Source organism: Bombina bombina, chromosome 7 (assembly GCF_027579735.1).
Source record: "Bombina bombina isolate aBomBom1 chromosome 7, aBomBom1.pri, whole genome shotgun sequence".
In the NCBI taxonomy this organism is placed as follows: domain Eukaryota; kingdom Metazoa; phylum Chordata; class Amphibia; order Anura; family Bombinatoridae; genus Bombina; species Bombina bombina.
In genome coordinates this window covers 140,004,803-140,026,633 of record NC_069505.1, presented here as the reverse complement: position 1 = coordinate 140,026,633, position 21,831 = coordinate 140,004,803, and the positions used below count along the sequence as shown (strand labels likewise).

General features: G+C 39.3%; 1 protein-coding gene across 1 annotated transcript in view; it reads right to left on the bottom strand.

Moving 5' to 3' along the window:
• The window catches only part of LOC128636275 (neuron navigator 2-like), a 474,377-nt gene that overhangs the window by 262,978 nt on the left and 189,568 nt on the right, over window positions 1–21,831 (bottom strand). Inside the window, 1 exon segment of the mRNA XM_053689311.1 lies at window positions 10,451–10,596. Within this exon segment, the coding sequence (XP_053545286.1) occupies window positions 10,451–10,596 (146 nt within the window).

Here is a 21,831-nt window from a genome sequence, read left to right as displayed (position 1 = left end):
AATAATTGAAATGGGTATATATTTGTTTTTTGTTAAGTTGCCTAATAATTATGCACAGTAATAGTCACCTGCACACGCAGATATCCCCCCCAAAATAGCTATAACTAAAAACAAACTAAAAACTACTTCCAAACTATTCAGCTTTGATATTAATGAGTTTTTTGGGTTCATTGAGAACATGGTTGTTGTTCAATAATAAAATTAATCCTCAAAAAATACAACTTGCCTAATAATTCTGCACTCCCTGTATGTGTAACCACCCATCAGCAGGTAGCTCCCGTTAATTGATTGCTTCTCCTGCGCCTACCTAGGTATGCTTTTCAACAAAGGATATTAAGATAACTAATCAAATTACATAATAGAAGTACATTACATATATACAGGGAGCTAGCTGAACACATTGGGTGAGTCAGGAACATGGGGCATATATGTGCAGCTACCAGTTAGCAGCTCCAGAGCATACCAAGGTATCCTTTTTTCAAGAAAGACAACCAAGAAAACAAAACAAATTAGATAACAGAAGTAAATTAAGAAGTTGTTTAACCCCTTAACGACTGAGGACGTGCAGGGTACGTCCTCAGAAAAAAGGCAGTTAATGCCTGAGAACGTACCCTGCACGTCCTCAGTGTGGAAAGCAGCTGGAAGCGATCCTGCTCGCTTCCAGCTGCTTTCCGGTTATTGCAGTGATGCCTCGATATGGAGGCATCCTGCAATAACCTTTTTAAGTCATCCGGTGCAGAGAGAGCCACTCTGTGGCCCTCTCTGCACCGGAGATCGGTGGCTACCTGCGTTGGTGGGTGGGAGGCCGGACCGGGAGGCGTGGTGGCGGCCATCGATGGCCATGTGGATGTGAAGGGGGGCGGGATCGTGGGCGGGGGTGGCTGGGGGGGGCGCGCACGGGGCGCGCGCGCGTGCACGGGAGGGTGGGGGCGGGCACGTGCACGGGGAGGGAGCGGGTGGGAACCGCTACACTGCAGAAAATGGGGAAATAAAAAATATATCAAAAAATAAAATTTTAAACAATCAGCAAGGTGGTGGGGGTTTGTCCTGTGGGGTGTGGGTGGGGGGGGGGAAGCTACACTACAGAAAAAAACAAAAAAAAACAAAAAAAAAGCACTTTTTATTGTAAACTGGGTACTGGCAGACAGCTGCCAGTACCCAAGATGGCCCCCAATAAGGCAGAGGGGAGGGTTAGAGAGCGGTTTTGGGGGGCATCAGGGAGGTTGGGGGCTAAGGGGGGGGATCCTACACAGTAGCATATGTAAATATGCTAAAAAAAAAATTTCATTTTTTTTTTAAAAACCCTTTTATTTTAGTACTGGCAGACTTTCTGCCAGTACTTAAGATGGCGGGGACAATTGTGGGGTGGGGGAGGGAAGGGAGCTGTTTGGGAGGGATCAGGGGGTGGGATGTGTCAGATGGGAGGCTGATCTCTACACTAAAGCTAAAATTAACCCTGCAAGCTCACTACAAACTCCCTAATTAACCCTTTCACTGCTAGCCATAATACACGTGTGAGGCGCAACAGGATTTAGTGGCCTTCTAATTACCAGAAAGCAACGCCAAAGTCATATATGTCTGCTATTTCTGAACAAAGGGGATCCCAGACAAGCATTTACAACCATTTGTGCCATAATTGCACAAGCTGTTTGTAAATGATTTCAGTGAGAAACCTAAAATTGTGAAAAATTTTACGTTTTTTTTAATTTGATCGCATTTGGCGGTGAAATGGTGGCATGAAATATACCAAAATGTGCCTAGATCAATACTTGGGGTTGTCTACTACACTACACTAAAGCTAAAATTAACCCTACAAGCTCCCTAAAAGCTCCCTAATTAACCCCTTAACTGCTGGGCATGATACACTTGTGGTGCGCAGTGGCATTTAGCGGCCTTCTAATTACCAAAAAGCAACGCCAAAGCCATATATGTGTGCTATTTCTGAACAAAGGGGATCCCAGAGAAGAATTTACAACCATTTATGCCATAATTGCACAAGCTGTTTGTAAATGATTTCAGTGAGAAACCTAAAGTTTGTGAAAAAATTTGTGAAAAAGTGAACAATTTTTTGTATTTGATCTCATTTGGCGGTGAAATGGTGGTATGAAATATACCAAAATTGGCCTAGATCAATACTTTGGGATGTCTACTAAAAAAAAATATATACATGTCAAGGGATATTCAGGGATTCCTGAAAGATATCAGTGTTCTAATGTAACTAGCGCTAATTTTGGAAAAAAATGGTTTGGAAATAGCAAAGTGCTATTTGTATTTATGGCCCTATAACTTGCAAAAAAAGCAAAGAACATGTAAACATTGGGTATTTCTAAACTCAGGACAAAATTTAGAAAACTATTTAGCATGGGTGTTTTTTGGTGGTTTTAGATATGTAACAGATTTTGGGGGTCAAAGTTAGAAAAAGTGTGTTTTTTTTCCATTTTTCCTCATATTTTATCATTTTTTTTATAGTAAATTATAAGATATGATGAAAATAATGGTATCTTTAGAAAGTCCATTTAATGGCGAGAAAAACGGTATATAATATGTGTGGGTACAGTAAATGAGTAAGAAAGAAAATTACAGCTAAACACAAACACCGCAAAAATGTAAAAATAGCCTTGGTCCCAAACGGACAGAAAATGGAAAAGTGCTCTGGTCACTAAGGGGTTAAAAATCTATGTGAATCATGAAAGAAAAAAAATGTGGGTTGCATTTCACTTTAAAAGGACGTCAATCACTTTGAAATGACCAGACTTTATTTTTGCCAATGATTTATTTTACCTGCTTGAGCGTTTAAATTGTTTACAAGTAGCTCCTTTACCCCTATTTTAGTATTTGAAATAGCTGATTTAGCATGTGGTATCCCAACCTATACTGAAAGTTTCTATACTGCAGTATATACTATTGAATAGCCTAAGTAAACACAGCCACCAGAAGAGATTACACTCACAGTGGGGGGGGGGGCATGGTAGGACAGAAAACAAAGGCCTAGATTTGGAGTTCGGCGGTAAAAGGGCTGTTAACGCTCCGCGGGCTTTTTTCTGGCCGCACCATAAATTTAACTCTGGTATCGAGAGTTTAAACAAATGCTGCGTTAGGCTCCAAAAAAGGAGCGTAGAGCATTTTTACCGCAAATGCAACTCTCGATACCAGAGTTGCTTACGGACGCGGCCGGCCTCAAAAACGTGCTCGTGCACGATTCTCCCATAGGAAACAATGGGGCTGTTTGAGCTGAAAAAAAACCTAACACCTGCAAAAAAGCAGCATTCAGCTCCTAACGCAGCCCCATTGTTTCCTATGGGGAAACACTTCCTACGTCTGCACCTAACACTCTAACATGTACCCCGAGTCTAAACACCCCTAACCTTACACTTATTAACCCCTAATCTGCCGCTCCGTAAACCGCCGCAACCTACGTTATCCCTATGTACCCCTAATCTGCTGCCCTAACATCGCCGACCCCTATATTATATTTATTAACCCCTAATCTGCCCCCCTCAACGTCGCCGACACCTGCCTACACTTATTAACTCCTAATCTGCCGAGCGGACCTCACCGCTACTATAATAAAGTTATTAACCCCTAATCCGCCTCACTAACCCTATCATAAATAGTATTAACCCCTAATCTGCCCTCCCTAACATCGCCGACACCAACCTTCAATTATTAACCCCTAATCTGCCGAGCGGACCTCACCGCTACTATAATAAATGGATTAACCCCTAAAGCTAAGTCTAACCCTAACACTAACACCCCCCCCTAAATTAAATATAATTTTAATCTAACGAAATAAATTAACTCTTATTAAATAACTTATTCCTATTTAAAGCTAAATACTTACCTGTAAAATAAATCCTAATATAGCTACAATATAAATTATAATTATATTATAGCTATTTTAGGATTAATATTTATTTTACAGGCAACTTTTTAATTATTTTAACCAGGTACAATAGCTATTAAATAGTTAAGAACTATTTAATAGTTACCTAGTTAAAATAATAACAAATTTACCTGTAAAATAAATCCTAACCTAAGATATAATTAAACCTAACACTACCCTATCAATAAATTAATTAAATAAACTACCTACAATTACCTACAATTAACCTAACACTACACTATCAATAAATTAATTAAACACAATTGCTACAAATAAATACAATTAAATAAACTAGCTAAAGTACAAAAAATAAAAAAGAACTAAGTTACAAAAAATAATAAAATATTTACAAACATAAGAAAAATATTACAACAATTTTAAACTAATTACACCTACTCTAAGCCCCCTAATAAAATAACAAAGCCCCCCAAAATAAAAAATTCCCTACCCTATTCTAAATTAAAAAAGTTACAAGCTCTTTTACCTTACCAGCCCTGAACAGGGCCCTTTGCGGGGCATGCCCCAAGGATTTCAGCTCTTTTGCCTGTAAAAAAAAAAAACATACCATACCCCCCCCCAACATTACAACCCACCACCCACATACCCCTAATCTAACCCAAACCCCCCTTAAATAAACCTAACACTAAGCCCCTGAAGATCTTCCTACCTTGTCTTCACCATACCAGGTTCACCGATCCGTCCTGGCTCCAACATCTTCATCCAACCCAAGCGGGGGTTGGCGATCCATCATCCGGTGCTGAAGAGGTCCAGAAGAGGCTCCAAAGTCTTCCTCCTATCCGGCAAGAAGAGGACATCCAGACCGGCAAACATCTTCTCCAAGCGGCATCTTCAATCTTCTTCCATCCGGTGCGGAGCGGGTCCATCTTGAAGCAGGCGACGCGGATCCATCCTCTTCTTCCGTTGTCTCCCGACGAATGACGGTTCCTTTAAGGGACGTCATCCAAGATGGCGTCCCTCGAATTCCGATTGGCTGATAGGATTCTATCAGCCAATCGGAATTAAGGTAGGAATTTTCTGATTGGCTGATGGAATCAGCCAATCAGAATCAAGTTCAATCCGATTGGCTGATCCAATCAGATTGAGCTCGCATTCTATTGGCTGATCGGAATATTTTTCTTATGTTTGTAAATATTTTATTATTTTTTGTAACTTAGTTCTTTTTTATTTTTTGTACTTTAGCTAGTTTATTTAATTGTATTTATTTGTAGCAATTGTGTTTAATTAATTTATTGATAGTGTAGTGTTAGGTTAATTGTAGGTAATTGTAGGTAGTTTATTTAATTAATTTATTGATAGGGTAGTGTTAGGTTTAATTATATCTTAGGTTAGGATTTATTTTACAGGTAAATTTGTTATTATTTTAACTAGGTAGCTATTAAATAGTTCTTAACTATTTAATAGCTATTGTACCTAGTTAAAATAAATACCAAGTTGCCTGTAAAATAAATATTAATCCTAAAATAGCTATAATATAATTATAATTTATATTGTAGCTATATTAGGATTTATTTTACAGGTAAGTATTTAGCTTTAAATAGGAATCATTTATTTAATAAGAGTTAATTTATTTCGTTAGATTAAAATTATATTTAAGTTAGGGGGGTGTTAGTGTTAGGGTTAGACTTAGCTTTAGGGGTTAATCAATTTATTAGAATAGCGGTGAGCTCCGGTCGTCAGATTAGGGGTTAATAATTGAAGTTAGGTGTCGGCGATGTTAGGGAGGGCAGATTAGGGGTTAATACTATTTATGATAGGGTTAGTGAGACGGGTTAGGGGTTAATAACTTTATTATAGTAGCGCTCAGGTCCGCTCGGCAGATTAGGGGTTAATAAGTGTAGGCAGGTGTCGGCGACGTTGAGGGGGGCAGATTAGGGGTTAATAAATATAATATAGGGGTCGGCGGTGTTAGGGGTAGCAGATTAGGGGTACATAGGGATAACGTAGGTGGCGGCGCTTTGCGGTCGGAAGATTAGGGGTTAATTATTTTAAGTAGCTGGCGGCGACGTTGTGGGGGGCAGGTTAGGGGTTAATAAATGTAATACAGGGGTCGGCGGGGTTAGGGGCAGCAGATTAGGGGTACATAAGTATAACGTAGGTGGCGGTCGGCAGATTAGGGGTTAAAAATTTAAATCGAGTGGCGGCGATGTGGGGGGAGCTCGGTTTAGGGGTACATAGGTAGTTTATGGGTGTTAGTGTACTTTAGGGTACAGTAGTTAAGAGCTTTATGAACCGGCGTTAGCCAGAAAGCTCTTAACTCCTGCTATTTTCAGGCGGCTGGAATTTTGTCGTTAGAGCTCACTTTAGAAACGACTCTAAATACCGGCGTTAGAAAGATCCCATTGAAAAGATAGGATACGCAAATGGCGTAGGGGGATCTGCGGTATGGAAAAGTCGCGGCTGAAAAGTGAGCGTTAGACCCTTTAATCACTGACTCCAAATACCGGCGGTAGCCTAAAACCAGCGTTAGGAGCCTCTAACGCTGGTTTTGACGGCTACCGCCGAACTCCAAATCTAGGCCAAAGTGTCTTAGTAAATGGAGTTCATTCAGCAGAGGGGGCTGTCACTAGTGGTGTTCCTCAGGGGTCAGTTCTGGGGCCTGTTTTGTTTAAAGGGACATTATACACTCATTTTTTCTTTGCATAAATGTTTTGTAGATGATCTATTTATATAGCCCATAAAGTTTTTTTTTTTTTAAAAATAAATGTATAGTTTTGATTATTTTTAAATAACATTGCTCTGATTTTCAGACTCTTAACCAAGCCCCAAAGTTTTATGTGAATACCGTCAGCTACATTCTCCAGCTTGCTCCTGTTTGTGTAAAGGGTCTTTTCATATGCAAAGAAGAGGGAGGGGGGAGTGTCTCATTTCCCACTTGCAGTGGGCTTTCCAGCTACCTTTTCAACAGAGCCAAACTGACAGCTTCTAAGTAAGTTTTTAACAGTTTTATACTGGATTTTTATATCAGTATCTGTGCATCTTATTCTTTATAGTAGTGTCTATTACATGCAGTTATATGAAAATGAGTGTATACTGTCCCTTTAACATATTTAGATGTGATATCAGCAAAGGGCTACACGGGAAAGTCTGTTTGCAGTTGATACAAAAATTTGAGAAGTGATATACAACAATTGGAGGATTGGACAAACGACTGGGATCTAAAGTTTAACACAGCAAAGTGTAAAATAAGCATTTAGGGAAGAAAAATCCAAATGTTAATTACAGACTCAATGACACTTTACTGACTGTTACAGATGAGGAACAGGACTTGGGAATTATTATTTCGGATGATTTAAAACTTAGTAAACAATGTAGTAATGCAGCGAGTAAGGCTAGCAGAATGCTTGGATGTATTGGTAGAGGTATTTGCAGCAGAAATAGTAAGGTTCTTATGCCACTTTATAGATCATTAGTTAGGCCTCATCTTGAGTATTGTGTGCAGTTCAGGAGGCCATATCTTCAGAAGGATATTAACAAACTTGAATTTGTGCAAAGGAGGGCTACAAAAATGTTACATGGTCTAAAAAATAAAACTTACCAGGATAGGCTCAATGACCTAAATATGTATAGCTTAGAGGAGAGAAGGGAAAGAGGTGATATGATAGCAACTTTCAAGTACGTTAAAGGGCTTATTAAAACTGAGGCTGTGGGTATTTTACATAAAATGGAAAATTCAAGAACAAGGGGTCATGATCTCAAGCATAAGGCTATCCTACGAACTAGATAAGTTTATACTGTTAGGTAATATCGGGCAGACTTGCTGGGCCTATGGCTCTTATCTGCCGTCAATATCTATGTTTCTATGTTTCTAATAGAGACATAAGTAGGGTTAGGTTTGTGAAGTCTGCAGTGTGCACCTCCAATTCTCAGTGCTGGAAAGCGCACCATTTTTAGATGTAATTTATAGGGAAAGGGAGCAAAATAAATAATAACTATGTACTGCAAAGTGGTGCACAAATAAATATTGTATATAACAATCTCAAAGTGTTGTATGTCCCTTTAAAGAGACTGTATGCCTTAAAGGGATACTGAACCCAATTTTTTATTTCATGATTCAGATAGAGCATGCAACTTTAAGCAACTTTCTAATTTACTCATATTATCAATTTTTCTTTGTTCTCTTGATATCTTTATTTGAAAAGCAGGAATGAAAAGCTTACGAGCCGGCCCATCTTTTTGTTCAGAACCTAGGAAGCACTTGCTGATTGGGGGCTAAATCACCAATCAGAAAGCGCTATCCAGGGTGCTGAACCAAAAATGGGCCAGCTCCCAAGCTTTCATTCCTGCTTTTTCAAACAAATATACCAAGAGAACAAAGAAAAATTGATAATAGGAGTAAATTAGAAAGTTGATCAAAGAGTCAGTAAACTCAGACGATGTAAAAGCTAACGCTAATGTCCTCTATATCCTTACATTCTAACCACATTGTTAAATTTGAAAAAAAATATAATTATAACATGTTTTATTAAATAATAATTATTGCAGCCTAAACGTTACTCTATGTCTGTTCTCCAACCCCTCCACGGCATCTCCAATGTGGGCGGTATAGACCGACTCTGTACTTCCCACATGCAAATGATGTGACACACATTTATCCTCCCACTGAAGCTCGCTCACGCTTGACGTGAACGTATGATTTTGGGCATGCGCAGAACTAGGAATAGCGGAGCCCAGAAGCAAATGATGTCATCGTGCGCGCGTTCGCATAGCAGGTACATAGCGCGACAGATATCAACACTATAGGATGATTGCTAAAGGGAAAAAAGCAGCGGTCATGGAGGCGGACAGTGAATACACAGTGAATACACAAGTGGTACAAGTTTGACGAGCAAATAGATAAGATAAAAACTGTTATTTTACAATTTGATGAATGAAACTTTGGTTAAATACATGTTGCAGATGTAATTTTGACGGTTGAAATTCAGAGTATACTGTCCCTTTAAAATTGCATGCTTTATCTGAATCATGAAAGAAAAAATTTGGGTTCAGTGTCCCTTTAAATATATTATTGTTTTTTTAAATCTAATCCTATCTATCCATCCATCCATCTATCTTATACTTTCATGAAAGCCCAAAATATGGTGCACTGACAAATTCTGCAAGAAATAATACTCATTTTATATAGGTCAAACATTATGATTCTTCTGAGATGCATGTAAATATGTGCTGCTGAGGAACGTAAGTACACATCAGCGATTCATGCTTGGACAGCAGAAACACTTTATAGTATCAGGATAGACAGGGAGCTTGCAGACAAAACTCATAAATGATTGATCAGGACCCATTGTAAAACATGCTGGTCTTTCAGGAAAAGCGTTCACGTTAGAGAGAACAAGGTGAATTAAGGACACTAAAGCAACTGTCATGTGTATGAAGGAAATCAAAGGAACACGCTAAGGATTTTTCTTTTCGATGGAAGATTTCATGAAATAGGGATGGATTTTAACAGTACTCAACGCATTGTGGCACACTGTAGGTAAAGGGATATAAAGAGAAAAACATAAACTGCTTTACAACAAACAGACAGCTTTTTTATTTATTTTACCTCTCCCAGTGAAATGAGAGTAATCATAAGAAAGGGAAACAATAGCTATACTGGGTGCCTTCTACCGCCTATATGTACAGATCAGCCAATACACGTCAGAAGTTATGTCACACTGCATGCTGCAGCTGACTGCTGGGTGACCCGTGAATATATGCAACAGGGGCAGCACTTACTAGGTACATTATTTGTTATTTCCGAATGTTTACAAATTGCTGTAAAAAAATAGCATGATTTATTCTTATAGAACAGTTTAAGTATTTTTTTCTTTACCTTTAACCCCTTAGTTAAATTACTGCATTCTATGATGACTATAAGAATCAACTATTATCGCCAATCATTAGATTAACAGCATAAGACAAATAAGTCAAATAAATATAGATTTGATGACAGAAAAAAGCCCTCTTTATATGAGAGTTTAAGATGACACCACTAGAATAAAACATGATGTCACACTTCTCTTGCTGACGACGATTAATTAGTGTAGCAAGTGAAATGCGTTGGGTAATTTGTATATATCAGTTTGCTGAAAGGGCCATTATAGTCAAACAATAACCTGCTCTGAATCGTTAGGGGCCTAACTTGCCCTTAAAAGTATTCATTATTTTATTTGTTATGTCACTTGCTGTAAAGCATATTGGCCTATAGGAGAAGAGAGACAGAAATGAGATATCAAACACCTCCTGCTTTTGTGTAAAAAGAAGAATCTGTAACTTAGGTTTACAAAATGCTACAGATTTCATAAACCAGGTATTTGATTTGCATTTGCAGGTTACAGATTTTGCTTTTTGACCTCTCTTGCCAGCGTGAGACAAGCATCATTTTTACACAAAAGCAAAACGTGTTTGAATGTTCTTTTTTATCTGCCGTACTCATGCTGAAAGTATGAAATACTATAATGTGTAGAGCTATGATTATGGACAGTAATATAGGTTACAGCTATGCCCCATCATTGAGAAGCACAGGTTTGTACCTGGAACCAAGAATAGACAAAACTGAGTACTTACCTTTTTCAGCCACAGGTGCTGGGGGATTCACCGGTTTTGCCTTGTCATAGTTGTTAAAGCTCTGACTTCGCCTGTTCCCACCAACCTGCCCACGCGGTTTTCCTTCATTGCTGGCAGCCGATGCCCTCGTACTTGGGCCTGGCAGCCTTAAACATCCCAGAGAGAAATAAGTTAGAAAGCTTGATTTGAACACACATACATTTGATACATAATGTTAGTTTAACTGTTTATCTATTTTACAAGATTATTCTGTTACAGATGGAAGCATTTAGAAGAAGTGAATATTGCTTCTAATGAACACAAATTCATTTTCAGTATTTATAATTTATTGCACGTGTGTAATTCTGCCTTGGTAATGTACAGCAGCAACAAATGTGGATAATGTTGACAGAGTTGGTTATATAGAATTAATAGTAGTGATATATAAATTTACTTTATTAAAGGGACACTAAACCCAAATTTCTTTTTCAGGATTTAGATAGAACATGCAATTTTAAGCAAATTTCTAATTTACTCCTATTATCAATTTTTCTTCATTCTCTTGCTAACTTTATTTGAAAAAGCAGGAATCTGATCCTAGCAGCCAGACCATTTTTGGTTCAACACCCTTGGTAGTGGTTACTGTCTGGTGGCTGCAATCCTTTATAGGAGTAAATTAGTTGCTTAAAATTGCATTTTAAAGGGACATGAAACTTTAATGATTTAGAAAGAGCATGCAGTTCACACTCTGCTGCCATACAGTGCTCTAGACACGTGCATGCCCCTGAACCTACCTCAGTATGCTATCATGGAAAAAAGCTACGTTTCAAGAAACAAGAGAGACAAGCATTTTTAATAGTAAATAGGAAAAGTTTTATTTTCTAATAAATTGTACAGTCTGACTGATGTAAGCTTCAAGTTGTCTTCCATGTCCCTTTAAGTCTCCTTGCCTCAAATAAGCACGGTATGAATGTATGCACAATTCAGTGTGTAGTGCAGGGAAAACACTACAAAGTAACAACACCGAATTATGCAGTCGCACAGCAGCTATCTCTATCATTGTTGAAATGATTGAATGGGATTTACCCCTAGATCTCTAAGTGCAGACCAGTAGATTGCAAGATTGCTGTGTGAGCTAACATTTCCCTACAGCCAGTAAGTATTATAGTTAAATATAAAATAAAAATATGCAATTGTATTTTTGCAGAAATATAATCTGTCCAACAGTAGCGGACCTACTCAACAGACAGCCCTGGTGCAAATATGTTTTTGGGCCCCCTAAAGGTACCCAATAGTAATCAATAGCTATATATATATATATATATATATATATATATATATATATATATATATATATATATATATATATACTGCTCTGTATAATGATTTTGGGGATAGACAACCTGCACTAATTAAAGGCTCCTCTGCATTAGGATTGTACACATTCTGCGCATGTGCATGTATAGTCCGGCTGCTATGGGACCCTCCAGCACTCGGGCCCTGGTGTAACTGCACCTGCTGCACCAATGTCTGATGTTTGCATTTCCAAATGCTTGCATACTGTACAAAGTAAAATCATAAGTCACTTAAACAACACAGCAAAAATAATACACAGCTTTTATCTGTTATTTGCATACAGTATATTAATGCCAACTAGCACATAGAACAAAATATTTATTTGCATTAAATGTTGCTTGTTAGGTTAGTTTTTCATGCACAATACGCTACAGTATTTACAGGACTCTGCCTCGTTTTTGCATTGACATAATTATATCTATTACATTATATTCCGATAAGCAATGACAATGACCTATTAAAACTGATTGTTCAAAAATAAAGAGGCAATTGGTGTAAATATATCCAAAAATAAGAGGCAATTGGTGTAAATATATCCAAAAATAAGAGGCAATTGGTGTAAATATATCTAAAAATAAATCGGTGACAAGGTCTGCAGTAGTAGGTTAAATAGATGTCAAATGAAATCCTGCTGATTGGCATCACCTAAATCACATTCTCTGAAACTTCCTATTGATCAGCATCACACCAGCACGCACTGGCTGCAAGAATGTCTGGGATAAGCACAAGACTATCCAGGAACAAATTAAGCTTACACTTTATAGAAAGGGTGGGCAGACTTGTTGGCCTATGGTTCTTATCTTCCTTCAAAATCGATGTTACTTCCTGCTGACTGGCACCATCACAGTTGATGCTGGCCATGTACCTGGTACCTCTTACAGGCACCAGCACACATTGGTCATGGTCTAATACCCCCTGACTGGCACTACTCCAGCTAACATCAACCATGTTCTTTATACTTCCTATTGACACCAACCCAGCTAACACTACTGACTGGCACCATTACAGCTCACGCTGGCCACGTTCCTGGTACCTATTACAGACACCAGTTCACACTGGTCATGCTCTCATACCTCCTGACTGGCACTACTCCAGCTAACATCAACCGTGTTCTTTATACCTCCTACTAACTGACACCAACTCAGCTCACACTACTGACTGGCACGATCACAGCTCACGCTGGCCACGTTCCTGGTACCGCTTACAGACACCAGCTTACACTGGTCATGCTCTCATACTCCCTGACTGGCACTACTCCAGCTAACATATATATGCTACACATGACAAGCGGCATAAGTAATCAAAAGTGATTAGAATTTTATATCAAAGTAGTAACCTTGATTGGTGCAGACCCATAAAGCAAATAGTAATGCATAAGGAAAAAACTCACCCACAGATGAGATGAACCAGAACCCCCAAAGAATGCAAGAGTCCCTAAATAAAGACAGGGAATTCAGCACTTCTTTTAATCTTCAAGTCTAAATTTATTTATCGTTGTCATAATTGACAGTAAAAATATTTGCCATGTCTCAGTGGCGGAAATGTGACACATCCCCAAATGCACAAACGAACGCATTCAGCAATGTCATAAATATAACATACAAATTGCAGGTTCAAACATATATACAAATTAAAAAGAACAGGAAGAGGCACCGTATATGTCTCAAATCAATAGGGAACAACAACACCACAGCCGTCACCAGGCTCCACAAAAGGATGTTGCCTGAATGGGTGAAAATTAGGATCTATGTTGTCCCCTCAGACATATCGTATACACTCACGCTATGTGAAAACAATATGGTACTAGGAGAGAGTCAAGCAACACCCGTCCTCTACTAGCCCCAACCTGACTGGAAGGGAAATTAAGCTAGCGAGGAAAACTCCTCCGGGATCTATGCTGAAACACTCCTATACAAACACTGCACAAAGTATCAAGATACATCAAGTAACGACACCTGCAAACAGATACAGATACAGGTACCGAGTGTTATGCAGTAATTATACGCTGAAAACAGGCTGTATGTCAAGCTGCGCAGGAATGGCCCTGGACACACACTGATTCAAATACGCTGATCCCAGTACAGTCTCAAGTCTAGCCGCATACATTTGGATTTCCTTAATTGGTGAGACTCCCACTCCTATCAGCTCATGGGTTTAAATCTTAGGACATAAGGTTTTTCTTTAATTGTCAGTCATTTACCTACTATGTTGTTCCTGCCCGACCTTTTACGTTGGTAAAACTAACGCCTAGATTACGAGTCTTGCGTTAGCCTTAAAAAGCAGTGTTGAGAGGTCCCAAGGCTGCTTTTTAACGCCCGCTGGTATTACGAGTCTGGCAGGTACAGGTGTACCGCTCACTTTTTTTCCGTGACTCGAGCATACCGCAAATCCACTTGCGTAAATTGCGTATCCTATCTTTTCAATGGGACTTGCATAACGCCGGAATTACGAGTCTTGGAAAAAGTGAGCGGTACAGCCTCTTCTGTCAAGACTGATACCGCATTTAAAAGTCAGTAGTTAAGTAGTTAAGAGTTTTATGAGCTAACGCCGTAACATAAAACTCTTAACTAAAGTGCTTAAAAGTACACTAACAACCATAAACTAATTATTAACCCCTAAACCGAGCCCCCCCCCCCCCACATCGCAAACACTTAAATAAAAATTTTAACCCCTAATCTGCCGACCGGACATCGCCAACACTATAATAAATATATGTACCCCTAAACCGCCGCACTCCCGCCTCGCAAACACTAGTTAAATTTTATTAACCCCTAATCTGCCGTCCCTAACAATGCCGACACCTACCTACAATTATTAACCCCTAATCTGCCGTCCCCAACGTCGCTGCCACTATAATAAAGTTATTAACCCCTAAATCTAAGTCTAACCCTAACACCCCCTAACTTAAATATAATTTAAATACATCTAAATAAATATTCCTATCATTAAATAAATTATTCCTTTTTTAAACTAAATACTTACCTATAAAATAAACCCTAAGCTAGCTACAATATAAATAATAGTTACATTGTATCTAGCTTAGGGTTTATTTTTATTTTACAGGCAAGTTTGTATTGATTTTAACTAGGTACAATAGTTATTAAATAGTTATTAACTATTTAATAACTTCCTAGTTAAAATAAATACAAATTTACCTGTAAAATAAAACCTAACCTAAGCTACAATTACACCTAACACTACACTATAATTAAATAAATTACCTAAATTAAATACAATTAATTACAATTAAATTAAATAAACTAAATTACTAAAAAAAAAAAACACTAAATTACAGAAAATAATAAAATAATTACAATTTGTTTAAACTAATTACACCTAATCTAATCCCCCTAATAAAATAAAAAAGCCCCCCAAAATAAAAAAAATCCGTACCCTACGCTAAATTACAAATAGCCCTTAAAAGTGCTTTTTGCGGGGCATTGCCCCAAAATAATCAGTTCTTTTACCTGTAAAAAAAAATACAATACCCCCCCAACATAACAACCCACCACCCACACACCCAACCCTACTCTAAAGCCCACCCAATCCCCCCTTAATAAAACCTAACACTACCCCCTTGAAGAACACCCTGCCTTGAGACGTCTCCACCCAACCGGGCAGAAGTGGTCCTCCAGACGGCCAGAAGTCTTCATCCTATCCAGGCAGAAGAGGTCCTCCAGAGGGGCAGAAGTCTTCATCCAGACGGCATCTTCTATCTTCATCCATCCGGAGCGGAGCCGGTCCATCTTCAAGACATCCGACGCGGAGCATCCTCTTCGTTTGACGGCGACTGGAACAATGACGGGTCCTTTAAATGACCTCATCCAAGATGGCGTCCCTTTAATTCCGATTGGCTGATAAATAGGATTTTTTCTACCTTAATTCCCATTGGCTGATAGAATTCTATCAGCCAATCGGAATTAAAGGGACGCCATCTTGGATGACGTCATTTAAAGGACCAGTCATTGTTCCAGTCGCCGTCGAACGAAGAGGATGCTCCGCGTCGGATGTCTTGAAGATGGACCTGCTCCGCTCCGGATGGATGAAGATAGAAGATGCCGTCTGGATGAAGACTTCTGCCCCTCTGGAGGAACTCTTCTGCCTGGATAGGATGAAGACTTCTGGCCGTCTGGAGAACCACTTCTGCCCGGTTGGGTAAAGACGTCTCAAGGTAGGGTGATCTTCAAGGGGGTAGTGTTAGGTTTTATTAAGGGGGATTGGGTGGGCTTTAGAGTAGGGATGGGTGTGTGGGTGGTGGGTTGTTATGTTGGGGGGGGTATTGTAAGGGGTGCCATCTTGGATGACGTCATTTAAAGGACCCGTCATTCTGCCCCTCTGGAGGACCTCTTCTGCCCGGCTGGGTGAAGACGTCTCAAGGAAGGGTGATCTTCAAGGGAGTAGTGTTAGGTTTATTAAGGGGGGATTGGGTGGGTTTTAGAGTAGGGTTGGGTGTGTGGGTGGTGGGTTTTAATGTTGGGGGGTATTGTATTTTTTTTTTACAGGTAAAAGAGCTGATTACTTTGGGTCAATGCCCTGCAAAGGGCCCTTTTAAGGGCTATTTGTAATTTAGTAAAGGGTAGGGATTTTTATTATTTTGGGGGGATGTTTTATTTTATTAGGGGGATTAGATTAGGTGTAATTAGTGTTAATTTTTTTAAATTATTTTATTATTTTCTGTAATTTAGTGTTTTTCCCCCCGTAATTTAGATAATTGTATTTAATTGTATTTAATTGTAGTTAGTTTAGGGAATTAATTTAATTATAGTGTAGTGTTAGGTGTAATTGTAACTTAGGTTTATTTTTATTTTACAGGTAAATTTGTCTTTATTTTAACTAGGTAGCTATTAAATAGTTAATAACCATTTAATAACTATTGTACCTAGTTAAAATAAATACAAACTTGCCTGTAAAATAAAAATAAACCCTAATCTAAATACAATGTAACTATTAGTTATATTGTAGCTAGCTTAGGGTTTATTTTATCGGTAAGTATTTAGTTTTAAATAGGAATAATTTAGTTAAATAAAGTTATTTTATTTAGATTATTTTAAATTATATTTAAGTTAGGGGGGGTGTTAGGGTTAGGGTTAGACTTAGGTTTAGGGGTTAATATATTTATTATAGTGGAGGCGACGTTTGCGGCGGCAGATTAGGGGTTAATAAGTGTAGTTAGGTGGCGGCGACATTGGGGGCGGAAGAGTAGGGGTTAATAAATATAATGTAGGGTTCGGCGATGTTGGGGGCAGCAGATTAGGGGTTCATAAGTATAATGTAGGTGGCGGCGGTGTCCGGAGCGGCAGATTAGGGGTTAATAATATAAAGCAGGTGTCGGCAATGTCGGGGGCGTCAGATTAGGGGTTAATAAGTGTAAGATTAGGGGTGTTTAGACTCGGGGTTCATGTTAGGGTGTTAGGTGTAGACATAACAGGTATTTCCCCATAGGAATCAATGGGGCTGCGTTAGGAGCTGAACACTGCTTTTTTGCACAAGCACGTTTTGCCAGCTTACCGCTACCATAAGCAGCGCTGGTATTGAGGTGAGATGTGGAGCTAAATTCTGCTCTACGCTCACTTTTTTGCGGCTAACTCAGGGTTTCTAAAAACCCGTAATACCAGCGTTACTGTAGGTGAGCGGTAAGGAAAAACTGTGCGTTAGCACCGCACACTATTACCGACAAAAACTCATAATCTAGCCGTAAGAGAGTTATAAAGGATCGAATCCAGGAACACAGGGATGACATTCTAAATGCAAGAGACACTAATGTTACAAGACATTTTGCTCATTTTCACAATAGTGAGGTACGATCCTTAAAATTCATAGCGATTGATAAAGGCATCACTTCATTTAACTTTAATAGAATTTTATTGCAAAAGGAAGTAAGATGGATTTTTAGGCTTGGTACTAGATTTCCTAAGGGTTTAAATGATAAGTTTGAATTTGCATCCTTTTTATAACAATTTCCCCCCCCCCCCATGTATGTATATATAGAAATGGCTACAATATGTAAATAAGTACTGTTCAAATTTGAGAATTGAAATAGAGGTACTTTGTATCTATAGGAATAAAGCATAGCTCACATATAAATGTAGGGTGAATTTGCCAGTCTCCTGAAAACTTATTGTAAAAGATATTGGAAGTTAATGCTGATCAATGTATGAAATATACTAAAGGTGGTATTGTCCACCTTATTCAGCAGGTGTCTATAGGTGCTATAAAAGGTGGAGCCTGCTGGTTAGAGGTTATGCCCTGATGAGGCGCCGGTATGCAGAAGTTGTTGGTGGGGTGAAACGTGCATTGGCATGATGTGCACTTTTGTATACACAAGACAGACACTGGACAGCGTCTTGCTATTGTAAAGGACTTTACCTTCTACCGCTGAACTACCCATAGGTGAACTACTGCTACTTTGAATACACCTTTGGTATTAGCTACAAAATATCCCAGGTGTAGCTGTATGGCCCCTAGGTGCACGCAGTATCTTCAATATATGCGGCTCTAGGAAGGATACGTTTTGTGTGGAAACCGACTAACCCTATGGTGTTTGTGTTCAATGCTCTTCTAAAGTGGGTTCAGTGTAAACCGATGGTGCTGGAAAATTTGTTTGGGATACACAGCACAGATGAAGCAACACGCTTGTTATTTGATTTCCCCTGATGTCTGATGACGACTCTGCCGCTTATACTTGTGGTCTTTTTGTGTCTCTTTGTGAAGTTTCTACACAAGTCTCTTCTGTAGTGGAGACCCAATCAGCAGAAGGGAGGTGGCGGTTTTAACCTATGGCCAGTTTTCCATAACACACCGTGCTTGGAGGATATTACCTGGAAGTTAGCCCATCCCTTTGAGTAACGTCACAAGTCATGGGATCAGGCTACACTGTGAGATCCGTTGCCTGCAAACAATACTAAAGCAGAACGCTCTGTTGTATGTGAGTAACTGACCTAGTGTGCAGCTTCCCGCTGCGGTCGTAATCACTCTGGGACTTATGTTCTGGACTGCTACAGTTTCAGATATGCTTTAGTAATGGCTCTCCATATGTTACGTAGTGTGGTTTTTTTTTGGAAACTGTATACACTGGGCGCCATGTACTAAGCTTCGAAGTGACCGTCCGTCTGTATTTCCGCGTCAAAATTCGCTCACGATCTGCTTCTCATATGTACCAATCTGCGATCTGGTCGAAAAACCACTATTTTCATCAGCAATCGTAATTTTACGCAACTGATCGTTCCGAAGCCTTTTTCCACTTACTACATGTTCGATCGCACGTAAATTCACTGTAATCGGAAATTATGAATGTTACAACTAATCCGTCCGCTCCAACTTTCACTGTAACTTCGCGTGATTTGCTTCGCGACCATTTAGGTAGCGAATACAATAGAAAACTATAGGGCGTCTCAACCTGACGCCAGGCAGAAGTACTTAAGTGAAAGGTCTAGACTACTATTGTAGCATTATTGGTTTTTGGATCACTGAATGAAGATGGAGACACTTTTACACATGTTTCTTTTCTGATTAATTCAATTACGAGGAAGAAGGGCTATACAGGCACCGGTTGACAACTTGCAAAGAAGGAGAGGTAGAAGAATCAGAGTCCCTAGAGTTTTCCTTCCACGTATGGGTTTGGAAAGCATTTCTGATCGAGAGATTATCCAGAGATTCCGTTTGGACAGAGAAGCTATTATGGAACTTTACTATGAAATAGCAGAATACCTGGAACCTATGACAGCGCGTTCACAAGCCATACCCGGACTATTAAAACTGTTGGCAGCCTTACACTTTTTTGCCACCGGTTCATTCCAAGCTGTGTCTAGCGTTATAATTGGCATCAGCCAGTCTGCTTTTTCGAGGCACCTAACCAAAGTTATTGATGCTTTGATGGTCGTCTTTCCAAGGTACGTGTGCCTTCCAGTGACTCCAGAAGAGTGGCAATCTGTGAAGTCTAATTTTTATAGAATGGCCGGAATGCCCAATGTACTTGGAGCCATCGATTGCACCCATGTTGCAGTCAAACCATCCCGAGAACGTGAGGAAGTTTTCCGGAACAGAAAACAGTACCATTCCCTCAATGTTCAGATGGTGTGTGACCATAACATGAAAATAATCAGTGTCCGTTCCAACTTCCCTGGATCCTGCCATGATTCGTATATCTTGCGTCAGTCTGGGTTATATCGGAAGTTTGAGGAGGGAGAGATGCCTGAAGGATGGCTGTTAGGTAATTATATTATGTGATGTTATGTTACAGTATTATTATAATTGTCATATATATATATAACTTTGCTCTTTCGCGCCGAACAAAGCTTCAAAGTTATCAATAATCCGATTGTCTTCGACACACAATAGACGCAAAATTTTACGGCTTGGTTTTTAGTACATTCATGTAACGAAGTGCCATCCGCATGGTGCGAATGCTGACGGGTTATTTCGATACGGTCTGTGCGAAAAAATTGACGCCTTAGTACATGGCGCCCACTGTATTGTTGTATACACAACTTTGTATTTACAATGTATAATGGATGCTATATTTTATAGTGATAGCAGTACCGTTTAGTCCTTTACATTTTTAACAGGTTGACATGTTAAGTGTTTGTATGCTCATTGGTATTTGCTCCTATTGTCAGAGGGCAGAATAAATATACTTTTTTGTTCAGTTACGAGTGCTGTTTTTTCCTCTCTTTCAAAGGATAGTATTGGATACCCTTTGAGTCTTCTCTTTATAACTATTGATATATTTAAAATTTGAGGACTGCACCGTGATATATATTGGAACTATTTAGCAGTATTCACACCTCTCTCCTTTCCCTGTATGTATATATATATATATATATATATATATATATATATATATATATATATATATATATATATGTGTGTGTGTGTGTGAGTAAGATTGCTACTGGGGTCACACAGTTATGGAATACCATATGTCTCTCATGGGCAATAATTGCGGCTATTGCGTTGCCCCAGAACAGTTGCTAACAATCTGCAAACATTGTAGCTATGGCAATTCAGGATAGGCTTTACTTAAACCTAACATATAATAAACTTGTTATTTCCATTTGATGGGAGAGAAGCACCAACCTAGCTTGAAAAAAGAGAATATAAAAATCAGAATCTTGTTGAATTCTCCCAACACATTTTAAATCAAATTTAAAAAAAACAAAAAAACAATATGGACATGGCTTAAACAGCATAAAAGCAACATCACATATCCACCCTTTTAATGAGAGCCAGTGGCGTCACTAGGGGGGGGGGGGGGGGGGGCGGGCCGCACCCGGGTGACACCCACCAGGGGGTGACACCAAAAAAAAAAAAAAAAAAAAAAAAAAATTTTTTTTTTTTTTTTTTTTTTTTAAATTTTATTGAAATTCAAAGAAATACAATGTTGAGATGCATAGATTTTTTTTTATTAGAGGGGCTGGCATTTGCGAACATTGGTGGGACTGGGGAAGATGTAGACACACAATTTTTTTGCCCCTTGAGCCAGTGCTGCAATTTCAACAAATAGTTTTCCCGGCTGCTTTTGCTTGTTTGTACTTTGCTTCTCCCCTGCCCAATTTCGCTATGAATGTTGTGGGCATGCCGTGGGGCTTGCAAAGTTGCGCTGCTAGCCTAAACCTGCCTGCCTATCTGTGCTCATGGCTCAGTGACATGTGGAGCAGTGGAGTCACTCACTGCTGTGCTGTCTCTCTAAACGGGAACTGGCAAATCATGAGGGGATGCCGGGCACCTGACCGCATGACTGTTTGACACTGTCTTTAAAGTGAAGGAGCCACGTATGATGCCCACCAGACCATTACGGTTACGGTACACTAAGTGCACACTGAACAGGTAGGAGGGCGGGCGGGGGTCTGGGGGTGGGCAGAGTGCAGAGGTGATTGGCCATAAGAAGCGGTAGGCACGCGGCCCGGGGCTGTGCACTGACAGACTTAGAACAGAGTCAGAGAGCAGAATTTTCATAGTTTGCACCTAAACCTTTTCTTTAGTGATTTATTTTTAGAGTGCTCTGTTTATCTTTCATTTGATGCTCTGCTGAGCCAGAGAGCAGCTCT